General features: G+C 37.3%; 1 protein-coding gene across 8 annotated transcripts in view; it reads left to right on the top strand.

Annotated features, from left to right (window-relative positions):
* Positions 1-2,785, top strand: part of LOC141346724 (leucine-rich repeat flightless-interacting protein 2-like) — a 58,003-nt gene extending 55,218 nt beyond the window's left edge. For all 8 annotated transcript variants that reach the window (XM_073851666.1, XM_073851667.1, XM_073851664.1 and 5 more), the window contains one exon: positions 948-2,785. In XM_073851666.1, the coding sequence (XP_073707767.1) occupies positions 948-1,058 (111 nt within the window). In that variant the 3' untranslated portion in view covers positions 1,059-2,785. The remainder of the gene's footprint in view (positions 1-947) is intronic.
* The last annotated feature ends 11,652 nt before the right edge of the window (positions 2,786-14,437 follow it).

The raw sequence follows: 14,437 nt of genomic DNA, 5'->3' as shown, positions 1-14,437 counted from the left end.
TGTTTAGTCCCTTGTTTGTCCTGAATAGTTAAACTGCAGAAATATCCTTCAGGTCCCACAAATTATTTGGTTTTCCAGCATTTTTGTGTATTTGAAACCTTTCCAACAATGACTGCATGATTTTGAGATCCATCTTTTTACACTGAGGACAACTGAGGAACTCATATGCAACTATTACAGAAAGTTTAAACGCTCACTGATGCTACACAAGGAAAAACCATGCATTAACTTTTTGTATTTGAAGATCAAGGTACATTTAGCTTATTTTGTCTCCTGGGAAACAATCTTCTGTAGCCTCTGAAGGGTAGTACTAAATGTAAAGAATATGATATTTAGGCAAAATAAGAAAAAATCCACCCATCTTCATTCTGTTCAAAAGTTTTCACCCCCTGGCTCTTAATGCATCGTTTTTCCTTCTGGGGCATCAGTGAGCATTTGAACTTTTTGTAATAGTTGCATATGAGTCCCTCATTTGTCCTTAGTGTTAAAAGATGTGTCTCAAAAGCATACAGTCATTGTTGGGAAGGGTTCAAATACACAAAAATGCTGGAAAACCAAATAATCTGTGCAACCTGAAGGATTTTTAGGTAAGAACATTTAGGTAAGAACACAGTATTAAGAATCAAAGGCATGTAAACTTTTGAACAGGGTTATTTTTTTAAATGTAACAATATGTTTTTTTTGCAGAATATATTAACTTTTATGTTAAATATATCTCATTCAGGTCAGTACTAAATAAACAATAACATGCTTTTTGTATGATCCCTCTTTTTTTGGAAAAATAATTAACATTTTGCAGATTCCAGAAGGGGAGTGTAAACTTTTAACCTCAACTGTATTAAGGTAGGCTAGTGTAATTATTTATTTTCTTGAAACTGATTTTTAAGTCACTTTACCTCACTGATTTTTTAGAGTGTGATGTAACAGGTGCTTTGTTTATTTTTTAGCTGAGGTCTGCGCTTGACCGTATCGATGAGCTGGAAGCAAGCAACAGCCACCTTACGAAAAGACTAGAGAAGATGAAGGCCAACCGGACCGCCCTTTTGGCACATCAGTGACACCCACCCTGTGCTTACTCCACAGTCAGGGCATGATTCCCATCACCCACTGGCACCAATGATCTGCCACCCATATTAAACTAAAACTTTTGTCAAAATCATAATCATGCTAATTCAGACTTTAAAAAGGTAAATATGGCTTACAGGCATGAACGTCAACCTTCATTTGTTTGCTAGTGGGATATCAAGCGAAGGACATATCAAAAACATTCTTACTGAGGCTCATTAAAGTGACCTTTGGTTTGGATTAGCAGAATTCAGGCCCTCAATGAGCTCTCTCAAAACTTTTTGACTGGTTACTGACCTCTGTGTCAACAATCAAGCTCAGCACAGGCAGAGCACAGCTATGGCAGCATGCTGGTTTAGTAATCCAGAGGTGAGGGACTTTGACTTATCTTAGCAGACCATGCACTTTATCCCTGCATCAGTATTCAAAGTTTGTGTTACACGGAAATTGTAACATATCTGTACACGGAACCGTTTTGCAAAATGAGCGAGTGTAATTTGTGTAGTGCAGAAATTATATGATTGAATGTATGCTCTTATACAGAGACCGATTTTTCTTGCAATTTTTGTGCAGACGGAAAGCGTTGTTTAAACTATCAACAAGTTGTGGGGGAATTGCTATAAAGTCCATTTTGTTTCACGCCAAATGTGTGTGTGAGCGTGTGTTTGCGTATTGGTCCATACTTAAACAAGGTGGACTAGTATTTCATAATGTTAATAATTTTTGTTTTTATGCTAATGTTGTGTCATCCTGAGGAACTAGGTTAGAACTATAAAAAATGATGCAATAACAATGTTAATATAACTTTATGGAGTATCGTTGGGTGTAAGCCAGGCTTTGAAGGATTTGAATCAATGTCCTGTTACAATGTTCTCAGTGGCTGCACTGTTGTTTTCTCTATGAAAGCACTCAATATTTTTTTTCTCTCATATCCGTTCAACTAAAGTGGGCCAAATGCTGAAAATACTTTGCGTGTATAAAAACTACAGAAGTCTTCGTCATTGTAATATGGTTAGTATTAGACAGACAGTAAGCACAGCTGATCATCAATACGGTTTCATGTCCAATTTAAACTCAGATCATGGTGCAACTATATCATCTGCGGGCTAAACGGACATGTGAGATGTCACCAGCCTTTAAAGATACAATCTGTAATCTGAGTCTTGCTTTTGAAAACATGCTGAGTCAATACAATAAATGAGAGTGCAGCTCTTTCTTTTTTCTGGTCATTGTAGCACTTTCACTAATGGTCTGCCATTTAACTCCATTTAGGTGTAACATTAATCTCAGTGCATTTGGGTTTTATAGAAATGAACATGGCTTTTTTAATAAAAAAGAAAAAAGGAATTGTTTTGCAATAATGCTTTTAAGTGTAAATTAATCATTGCATTTACACGAAATGTTCAGATGTACATCATTATGAAAACAGCTATAATATTGATTGTCATGATGCTGTATCTGCTGGGTAATCGGTTGTGGCAAAAAGATGATTCTTTTTTTGCTGATTGTGAGTTTCACTTGTATCCCTCCCCTGGGTTCTGCTACCATTGGAGACAATGCACCACCTTGTTTACACAGTCAGTGAACATGAAAATGCTGTCTCTAAAGAACTGATATGCTGAACTTTTGACATAACAGACATAGACACATCAATTACATTATTTACCTGTATTGCAGCTCTTCTGTATGGCATACCAAGAAATAAACTCATGCAATAATACTGACTTCTAAGGTTCTTTTATTGCACAATTTGACTGGTTTTACAATGCAATCAAAGTTTAAACAGCAGAGGGCAGCACTGTTTTTTTAGCTTTAGTTCCGCATTCTGATATTATCTGTTTTACATGCACTCTAAATCTTGCAGTCATAACTAACTAACCCTAACCCTTATATAATAATTAAGCCATATTGTTGGCTGTTAACCTCTGGGGAATTTATTATTATTTGTATTATTATTTTTTCCTTTATAGCCAAAACTTGTTCTTTAAACTAATGTACAGTAATAATTCCTTTGTGTTATCTCTCAGATAACTAACCTGTTTAAGTCATGTCATGCAAAAGCAAAAAGAGGAAGAGATTAATATGGAAGCACAACAAAGGAAATAAAAAGCTCAGATAGTCTTTTAGACATGCTGGCCCTCAGAAACAGACAGCTGAACACTGGCCCCAGAGAATTTCACTTCTCTTCTTTCTCTACAGCTTGTCTAGCTCTAACCGGCAGCTCTGAGCTCTGAGGAAAATTTTGCACAGCAGGCCTGTCCTTCTTAGTGTGATAATAAATTATTGAAAATCTATTAATACCAACAATATTGAATGTGACAGAGTACTGTAGAATGTTTGGTGAAATGTCATTCATACAACTATAATAGGACTAGGGACGCACACACACAAATTACTACAGTTATACACCATATTGCATGTTTTGTAGTAATATTGTCAATGTTAAATGCTGTAGGACAAGATATAAATGTGTACTTTACATACAGTTGCAATCAAAATAATTGAACCCCCTTGCCCTGCAGAGAACAAAATTTTATGAAAACTATTTAACAAAGGCATCATTAAACTATTGGAGTGAGTTTATTAATACACGTTTTGAGAGATTCTGAGAATGTAACATTAATGAATCATGCTAAAATAAAAATTGTCTCTAAACATTTTCTGGCTTCAAAATTATTCAACCCTCAAAGGTCAAATTTTCCACAGTATCGTTAATTCTTTAAAACCACCAATGAACGCTGCCTGTAAGTGCTATAAGGGCCCATTCCTTGCCTGAAAAAGCTTCTAGATCACTGATAATCTTTGGTTTTCCACTGCTTTATTTAAATTCAATCAAATATTTTTAATGAGAATTAAATATGAAGACTGAATAGGCCACTCAAGTACATTCTCTGACTGATGCCTGAACTAAGCTTAAGTAGATTTGGATGTTTACTTTGGGATGATTATCCTCCAGGAAAGTCCATTGATCATCAGCTTCTGTCTTTGCACTGAAGGTATCACAATTCTTGTCCAAATGGCCTGATACTTCAAAGAATCCATGATGTCTATCATACGGTCATGATTTCCACTTCCTGCTACAGTAAAACAACCCCATAACAGGACTGATCCACCTCCAAGTCTGATGATGGAGATGGTGCTCTTCTGCTTATATACTCTGCCGTTTTTGCACCAGCTTATCCATGGGTTCAGAAAGTTTCCAGTTTTGGTCACATCAGTCCATAAAACATTCTTCCAGAACTCTACCCAAATTAATTTTAAGATTGTTAAGTCAGCCTTTTATGTACTTCTTGGTCAAGAGTGGCATTCGACAAGATGCCTCAAGTAGAAGGCCATACTTGTCTTGTGTTCTTTTTATACTCTGCATTGAAATGTTTTTCTTCCTTTCATTGGGTCATCTTGCAAGTCTTTGGCTGTACATTAAAGGACTTTTTCTCAGTTGCTCTGATCAAATTGATTATGATATTGTATTTTTTTCTTTAACAGCCTCAAAAGTTTTGTGGTACAACATATTTTAAGCTAAAGAATAAGGCTGCCAGCTGTGTCTCTACAAACTTTTAATGTCTCTAATGTAATTTCTTGGAAATCTTTAACCCTCATACCGTAAGCTGGACAAATGTGGGCAAAATAATTTTAATTAATTTTTTAAAAATACTTCCCTTGATCTGAGTGGTACAAGACTTGGTGACTTTTCCTAAGTTTGCTACCTGAACACGCAAAAAAAAAAAAAGACTCGATTCTACAATGTTAAGTGGGTGAAAAAAAAAAAACTCCTTAATCCCGTATTCGTGGACAAAAATGGGCACCCATAGGAATGAATGGGAAAAACTGTAATTCAGAGAATTTTTTTTTATTTTTGTCAAATAAAAATCAGTAGATCCAATACAACGCATATATTACATACACAAAAATGAAGGGGTGATCCTGTACAACCTTCTCAACATGGCAACAACTCACACTCACACACACACACACACACACACACACACACACACACACACAAACACAAACAAACAATGCATTCAATGAGCCTATAACAGAGCTGGAATTTTTTTTTTTTTTTTTTTTTTTTTAATAAAAACTCACTCACACATACAAACATAAAGACCCAGGAATTGGCACCAATTAGTTTGAGTTATTGAAATTTGATGTTCTTTGTTTCAAATAAATAAATAATGATTTACTACTTTGTCTTTTCCTTATAGCATGGTCATATATATCTAAGCATATTTTGGCATCTTTGTATAGTCTCACCTAACACAGATATATATTTATTAAAATTACAATTTTAAGTTGTGATAAAGTAAAAAAAATTAAGAGGTCAAATTCATCATAACAGTGGTTCATAGAGTTCAACCTATATGCAGCAATTCAGTACTGCAGCCATCTAGTGGTTATTGATATTATTGTTTTTTTTTGTTAATTTTATACTAACATAAGACACCAGATGTCACCAAAGTCACTTCATCTTTAGGTTTTAACTCTCTGAACTTACTGGAATGATTTTTTTAATTAAGATAATTAAATATTAAATATAACATAAAAATAAGCATTATTTACATAAAAAAATATGGTACTTTTAGAGGTAAATAAATTCAAAAATACCCCCCCAAAAAAAAAAAACACCATAAATTGATAGATTTTATTTTATCGAAGATAGTGATATAACATTTATTGAACACAAATTTTTTGATCATACCTGAGACCTCTGTGCCCACATTTGTCCACAAACACGGGATTAAGGGCTGTAAAGTCAATACGGTATTAGGGTTAATGTCTTTCTAATGGAATAAAACTAATCTTCTCTCTAGCTTTTAAGAGAGCTCTGTTGACTTTGCCTTTTTTTTTGCATTTACATTTTTGCTACTCAACTTCAGTACATTGCATGGGCCAAGTTTATGTATGTGTAGGCTATCAGCTCAAGCAAATTCTGTTTTAATACAGTTTCTAAGGGCTTAATTGTGTTTAAAGACAAGTGACTAAAAAACAGCAATGTTAAATAGGGGTTAAATAATTATGACATATAGCTGGGTTAATAAAAAATCCTAGAACTTACATAAATATTACATTATATATTGACATTATCACTGTTAATATATCAGTAAACTGTTGTAGATGCAATTTTTATAAAATCCCGTATCTTCAGAAAAGCTTGTATTTGTAAAGTACTGCAGTCTCTGAGGTGTTCAATAATTTTAATTGCAACTGTATATAGACACTGTACATACAGTATACACCCATACTTTTTTCTGGGCCAAAAAAAAAAAAAAAAGACCAGAGTTGACCAAACAAGAATCATTAGATGACAAATATGATCAAATATTTTATACTGTTCTTAAACCACTAGGTTTTACCTATTTGTTACCTACTTGTTATTGATCATTTTAAACTATATATATATATATATATATATATATATATATATATATAAAATTCAGTAAATACAAAATTACAGAATAATGTTGTTTCATTTTTACATAAATAAATGCTACACTGAATGATAATAGAACATTATTTTGCCCATATTTGGACACCATTTAAAGCTGAACGCTGACGCTGAAGAAGTAGAAAAGGTAGTAGAAAAAAAAAATTGGCAGCGGCTATTTGCACTAAGTGCACTAGGTGCAAGTAGCGTTAAATGCTATTTACACTAAGTGCAAATAGAAATTGATTCTATTTACACTAAGTGTAAATGGCAGTATTGTGTTAGCAATGTGCTATTTGCAATAAATGCAAATAACAATAGATTCTATTTACACTAGCCTAAGTAAAAATAGCAGCATTTTCCTTGCAGTAGGCCATAGTGTAAACAGCAGATGCTGTTTATACTTAAGAGTAAAATTACTTAGAGTACAAGATATTTCCACATCAATATTGTAGTAAATTATAAAACAGTGTGCAGTAATAACATATCGAGTGCAATTTATCATATTTTTTTTAAATGACTGAATGGATGCCACCTAATATTGAGACAATAAAGCCCTTTCTATCCTAAACCTACGCGAACACATTATTACAGCTGCAAGACACCTTATTTAATTTTTTTTAACATTTCCTTAATTTTTAGTGAAAATAAATGTCTTTCCAATTTGATGTGATGGGAAAAGAGAAAACAATTAGTTTGGGAAATGGGGTTGATCGCATCAAAAGATACCGCCATGGCGCTTTATGCCCTAACCCAGTGAGCCTGTTACGTGACCTGTGTTGTTAGTCATATTGTCTATGCCAACCAGACATTTGGCAAAGCTAGTGTAAATAACCTCTGCCAACAAGGTGGGCTATTTGCACTTAGTGCAAATAGACATTTGTTTTTTTCCATTGCATACTCATATTCATAAAGTACATATACTTTTGCATTGTTTAGTTTTGCTGTTCTTTCTCATTTTGTCCTGTTTTGCATATTCATTATTCTATTGTATTGTATTGTATATTCTTTATATTATTGGCACTATCAGTAACGGAGAGAGAATGCAGGTGAACAGTAGATTTTTTTTTTTTTTTTTTAGAAAAAGCAAACTCAGCAAAAAGCAGCCCAAAATGTTCAAAACAGTTCATCCTTAGCTAAGTAACAGCCACATGTAGGCAGGAGAAATCTGGAAAGCAAAACCACAAAGGTGCAGGTCGCTGCCCATTCAGGATAGACAGGGGTCAATACCAGTTGGAAAGTCAGTACCAGAGGATAAGAGGAAAGTAGGCCAGGCCACTGGAAGAGATTACAGTGGCAGAGATGGCAAGCTGAAGTCTCCAGCGAACAATCAGGTGTGCAGACTTGGAGGGCCAGAGGCAGGTGGGAGGGAGATCCAATAGGCAAATCCAACAGAAGCAGGCTTGGAGAAGAAACCTCAGGATCCTAGACAGGTCCGAAGCATAGATTAGGTGAACAAAGCCAGGCAAGAGGTAGACAGAGAAGAGAAGGATAGGCAAAGAATCCTGGAGCCAACAAGAAAAATCAAGACTTAACAAACTGCAAATAGCAAACAACAATCTGTGAGGCAAATAAACGAATAAAAAGAAATAAGGGGGCGGGGCCAATACATGACAAACAAAGGAGCATATGCCAAACACAACAGAAGTCACGTGCTAGAGCACTTGACAACCAAAAACACAAACACAAAAGGACAAAACCAGGCTGATCAGTCTGAAGTCCCAGCAATTTTATAACAAAATAAGAATTTCATTGTACCTAGATATTGAATTGACTTGAAATGAATAGTCACTTTAATTGCATTTAATATGCTGTCTGTGTATATAAAATCTCTTAATATGATCACTTAATATGATGTGGACACCAAAATGGATGTCAAAACATAAAGGATATGTCTTCTAAACCCATATATGATAGTGGAGTGGAGACAGGAAAGTAGAGGTGCATATGTACACAAACTACTATACAGTGCTTTGCGAAAGTATTCATACCCCTTCATTTTGTTCATGTTTAGTTATGTTGCAGCCTTATGTTAAACTGCTTAAAATATTTTTTTCCACCACATTGATCTACATTCCATGCACCATGACAAAGCAAAAATAGATTTCTGACAGCTTAGAAAATTTACTAAAAAAAAAAAAACTGAAATAAGTACATTGCATAAGCATTCATACCCTTAACATACTACTTAGTTGAGGCACCTTAACAGCCTCAAGTCTTTTTGGTATGATGCGACAAGCTTTGCACATCTGCATTTGGCATTTATCTGCCATTCGTCTCCTCACCTCTTCACCTCTCAAGCTCTGTCAGCTTGGATGAGGCCTGGCAGTCATTTTCAGATTTCTTCAGAAATGTTTTATTAGGTTCAAGCCTAGGCTGTGGCTGAGCCACTCAAAGACATTCACAGAGTTGTCTATAAACCATTCTCGCTGTGTGCTTAGGGTCATTGTCCTGTTGGAAGGTAAACCTTTTACTCAGTCTGAGGTTCTGAATGTGCTGGACTGGGTTTTCAAGCTATATCTATATTTTGCTGTGTTGAGGTTTCTTTCTACTCTGACAAGTTTTTTTTTTTTTTTCTTCTGAACTCTTCCCCAGATCTGTGCCTTGACTTAATCCTGTCTCTAAGCTCTACATACCTTTTTTTTTTTTTACCTCAGGGCTTGGTTTTTGCTCTGATATGCAGTTTCAGATGATAAAGGATAGACCCTTTATTGAGAGGTGTGTGCCTTTCCAGATCATACTCATTCAATTGAATTTGCCACAGGTTAACTCCACTCCACTCGAGTAACATCTACAAGCAATATGAATCCACCTGAGCTAAATTTCAAGTGCCCCCAAAAAGGGTATGACTACTTATGCAATGGAAACAGTTCAGTTTTTTTGTAATGCATTTGCTAAGTTGTTACAAACCTGTTTTTTTTGCTTTGTCATCATGTTGTATGGAGTGTAGATTAATGTGGGAAAAATGTACAGCAGCACAGTTCTGACAAGCTTTTATTTAAAATCGATTGTGAGAAATTCTATCCTAGCAATTCTCATTAAATCTAACTCTATAAAGAGGTTTCGAAATCAGTCCTTAAACAAGTTTCATGTTTCACTGGCCTGCAGCCATCAGCACCAGCTTATATTGACTTTTAGATGCATGTGAACTCATGTCTGTGCTGAGCAAAGCTTTTTATAAGGATTGTATTTTATATGTGTACCTAAGTAATTAGTAACCCTATTTGACAAAAGCTGACAATATTTTTTATTCAATATAATGCATGTTTAACATAGTAAAACATAATTAAGTTCAAGCTAAACAGAATTAATTGATTTAAATAAGGAAGTAATGGGGCACAACATCAAAATAATTGGTCTGCCATTTGCTATAGTATAGTAGTTCATATGCATCTAAATGTGTAAAATAATCAAACATTAATGAACATGAAAATGTTCATTTTTTGTATTTAAACTGATGATTTGATAATTTTATAATGGACTATATATTTGATAATAATATTAATAAAAAAAATTGCACACTGTAAAAACAATAGGGCACAATGTATTGTATTAATATTAAGGATTTTGGATTTTTCAGTATTGATTTTTTCAGGTATTTTGACTGTACTTTTGCACTTCATATCCTTGTATTTTAGGGTTAATGGAAATGTCTGTTGAATTAATCGAAAATGTTGTGGCAGAAAATTACCAGTACATTTTCCATTGTTTTTAACCTTTCCCTAAAGAACATCATACTGCAAATATATAATCATACCAACAAGTAAATACTGTTATGCCTTAGGCTGTTCTCTCTGTTTACCAATGAAGTGCTTGTTTTTGGAGTCTATACATAATTTGAATAGTGCCAGCAAATGATCATTGCTTTAGGGCTGTTTGTTGACAATTAATCATGCATTGTCATGGCAGAATGATTATTAACCTCATTTGTGTGCAAATACAAACCATCCAAAACACAATCCAGAAAAACAGGAACCTTATAATCAGAAACTAATCAGATGTCCAAGTCAAACAAAGCCACAATGATTCAACTAAGGATCCATTTTACGTAAATACCACCAGCACTATTCATGTTATCTGCAGATCTGAGGAGTCAGTCAGAAAAATAGAAGAATACACATACACACACACCAGTCAGAGGAACATATTCTTTACTGAAACAATTGTCTTTCCCCGTTTAGGAACTCTCCCATGTTTGCATGCAAACACAGTGACAGCCAAACGTATTTACATTGGCATGTCTTTAAACATTCTTTGGGACTGTGATAATTGTCTGCTAGAGAAACAGACGTCATAGGTTAAAACTAGAACACATGCTTGTGTAGTAAACAATCAATGTTTAACACAACACAAGTTCAGTATTTTTTCCCACAAATACTTATTTTCAGACTTATTTTCCATTTTAAACCAGAATGTCCAGTTAAGTCACAGCATGTCTTTTAGTTTACCTGTGACACATACCAAGGAACTTGTCTGTTTGCCATCCTGTTACCTGTTAAAAGCTATACACATTCGCAATTCATCTGTTCAGTAGTTTATGTTTGAGCAAATATCCTGATACTGAGCAAAGAGAATCACACCTACACTTACATTTAAACTAAGCTTTATTGCTCATACAGTTGTTATTTTAAGATAAATACAGTATTTAATACAAAAGGTTTGGAGATTTAATATTAGCATTGGAGTTAGCATTAATACTATATATGAATATAAGATAATAATAATATTAGATTGAGGGGATAAGCAATTAAAAAGGTCAAAATGTACAGTTAATCCTGCTGCTAAACTACGGTAAATATACAGGACAATGAAAGTATGGAATTCAATTTGTGTCAAAATTTTGAAACTAAACCAAAAACAAAAATTCATAAGCATTTATAAATTATGAGTAGCAAAAAGGAAGCTTTGAAAATTAACAAAGAACGCAAATTTGAAGTACTTTTTTCATCTTATATTTTAAGAGTGGTTTTCCGATTTCTCACTGAATAAACTTTCTTCACCTTTTCCCCTCATAATTGTAAAACACCTCAGACCTTACTATATTTTTAAAACATTATTTCACATCAAACATGTAAGTGATAATGCATGACTAGCTGTGCATCAAACTACTTTAATGCATTATGTGGAGGCAAAGAACCACCCATGCTTAAATCAAACATGATATAATGCGGTAAAAGCCAGTGTTCATTTCGTTGACGAATAATTTTTACTTCACAGGTGAAAATGAGATGATAATAAACTAAACCAAATCTCATTTTGAATGACAGAAACTCTGAAGAAAATTTCTACTGACATTTTTGTCAACAAATAAAAGCGAGATGAAAATGTTAGGGAGAGACGATTTGGAAAGTGATTCATTCACAATGAATCTGCTGCATGGTTAGAAGGTGCATTTATACATAGATACAGTATATATGAACTGTATCATAGCCTATATCTATCAGGTGGGACATAAGCTAACATACACTTGCAGCATAAAACGGTCATAAAACGTTCAAGATACCGAAGCATATACAGACAGAAAGCGGGTCTCGCACAGCACACGAGTACGCTTTTGCGTCACATTAATGGAGAAATACACACAAAATGATGTCAAATTATCTGTTTTGATGAGTATTCACAGTCACAGTCTTAAAGGTCCACTGAAATGCCTTGAAACACGCAGCGTTATTCTATGTGGTGCGTACTTTTAACTGAAACAAAAACATGTTGCCCAACCCCGCCCACTTATTTTGAGTAGCCAATAGCGTTCCATTTATATCTGCTCGGGCCAAACCATTGAGCTCGGTAAAGCCGCATTTGTACGCTTATGACAGCCACAGACTAATAAATTACCCCATAGATTCAATATGAAACTCTTGCTAAAACAAAATAGTGATCATAATCATGCTGAGGCTGTGTAGTTTAATACATGCCGATCTCACATATGAGCTAATCTATAATCTTAAGGCTAATATATTCATACTAAAAGCCAAAAAACTTTAATTTTGATTTCAGGGGGACTTTAAGTGAACATAAATAGGAAGAATGTGTATCAGTATATAGTAGAGTTGTCACGAATTGAGTCGTCCTGTCATCATAAACTCTTGCACTACACATCATGGACTTCATTCCCCACAAGCCACTGCACTAATCACTGCATTCACCTGCTCCTTGTTTCCCACTGCACTGATTACTGCTCACACCTGCACCTCATTTCTAGGACTACATTTAAGCCACTCTCACACTCAGCTTCTTCGCGAAGTCTTGTATTGCCCCGGCTGTATTTCTGAGCGTTTCTTCCCGTGTTTGTTTTCCCGTGTTTGATTCCTGGACTCCCTCCCGTGTTTGATTCTCGCTGCCAGCCCCGACCTTTCTGCCTGTGTTTTGACTACGATTTCTGCCTGCCCCTTTGTGTTTGTTTTGACTACGATTTCTACCTGCCCCTGTGTGTTTGTTTTGTTTTGTCTTATCTAATAAATGCTGCGAATGGATCCTCTCGTCTCCGACCGTCCCTGTGACAGAAGACTTCGCCACTACAAGGATCCAGCAGCTAGTATGGTGTCATCCGGTTCCAGCACGAATTCAACAGTACAGATCATGCGTCTCAAACAAGGTGAGCGGTCTGTTGAGGAGTATGCAATGGACTTTATTGAATTGGCAAATCAGTCTACTATGGATGAGGCTTGCCTGATGATTTTCTTCCATGGAGGACGCTTAGAGCCATTGACTTCACTCATGCCCATGTTTGCACCTAACTGGACTTTACAAATTTACATTGACATTGCTCTGCAAATGAGTGGCTCTCCTTTTACTGTGGGAATCAAAGAAGAGGACAACAATGTTCCCACAGTAAACTCCAGCTCAGAGCCACTACGCAAGATGGCTGCCACGCCAGAGTCTGCACACACGATGGCCGCCGATGTTCCTGAGTTCCCGGCCAAGATGGCCGCCGTTCCTGAGTCCCCGGCCAAGATGGCCGCCGTTCCTGAGTTCCTGGCCAAGATGGCCGCCAAGCCTGATTCCCCGGCCAAGATGGCTCCGTCCAGCCTCCCAGAGTCTCCGCTGGTTCCGCTCGGCCTCCCAGAGTCTCTGCTATTTCCGCCCGGCCTCCCAGAGCCTCCGCTGGTTCCGCCCGGCCTCCCAGAGCCTCCGCTGGTTCCGCCCAGCCTCCCAGAGCCTCCGCTGGTTCCGCCCAGCCTTCCAGAGCCTCCGCTGGTTCCGTCCAGCCGTCCAGAACCTCCGCTGGTTCCGTCCAGTCGTCCAGAGCCTATGCTGGTTCCGCCCAGCCTTCCTGAGATTCCTGTCTGCCCTGTTCTGGCCACGGAGGCCATGTATGGACTGTCTAATTTCCCACTCACCCTCCCTACTGCTCCAGTCCCACCACCTCTGTCTCCTGACAGTCCCTCGGCTCACCTTCAACCCACCTTCGGTGCAGAGGAGTTGCCGTGGGTCTGCCAGTCTCCATCGGTGTCCTGGCTGGAGGATCCCTCACCATCGCCTCCAGCCTCAGAGTCCTGGACTCCGCCTCGGCCCTCCGACCCTGCGGCTCCACCCCGGCTCTCTGCTCCCTCGTCTCCGCTGTCGGCCGTCGATCCACCAGCTCCACCGGGCTCCATCGTCCCTCCGGCTCCGCCCTGGTCGGTCGTCGCCCCACCTTCGCCTCTGGACTCTACTCCTCCGGCTGCGCCTCGTCGCTCCGTCCTACCGGCTCTGTGGACCTCCTCCCTCCCGCGGGCACAGTCTTGGTCCTCTGTCGCTCCGGCTCCGCCGTGTACCTCCGGACCTCCATCTCCGCCTTGGTCACCAGAGCCTTAGGTTCTGCCTTGGCCCTCCGGATCCTCTGTGTTGCCCAGGACCATCGACTCTCCGGTTCCGGTGAATTGAGTCGTCCTGTCATCATAAACTCTTGCACTACACATCATGGACTTCATTCGCCACAGGCCACTGCACTAATCACTGCGTTCA

The sequence above is a fragment of the Garra rufa genome, chromosome 12 (genome assembly GCF_049309525.1).
Source record: "Garra rufa chromosome 12, GarRuf1.0, whole genome shotgun sequence".
In the NCBI taxonomy this organism is placed as follows: domain Eukaryota; kingdom Metazoa; phylum Chordata; class Actinopteri; order Cypriniformes; family Cyprinidae; genus Garra; species Garra rufa.
This window is presented reverse-complemented; position numbering and strand designations above follow the sequence as displayed.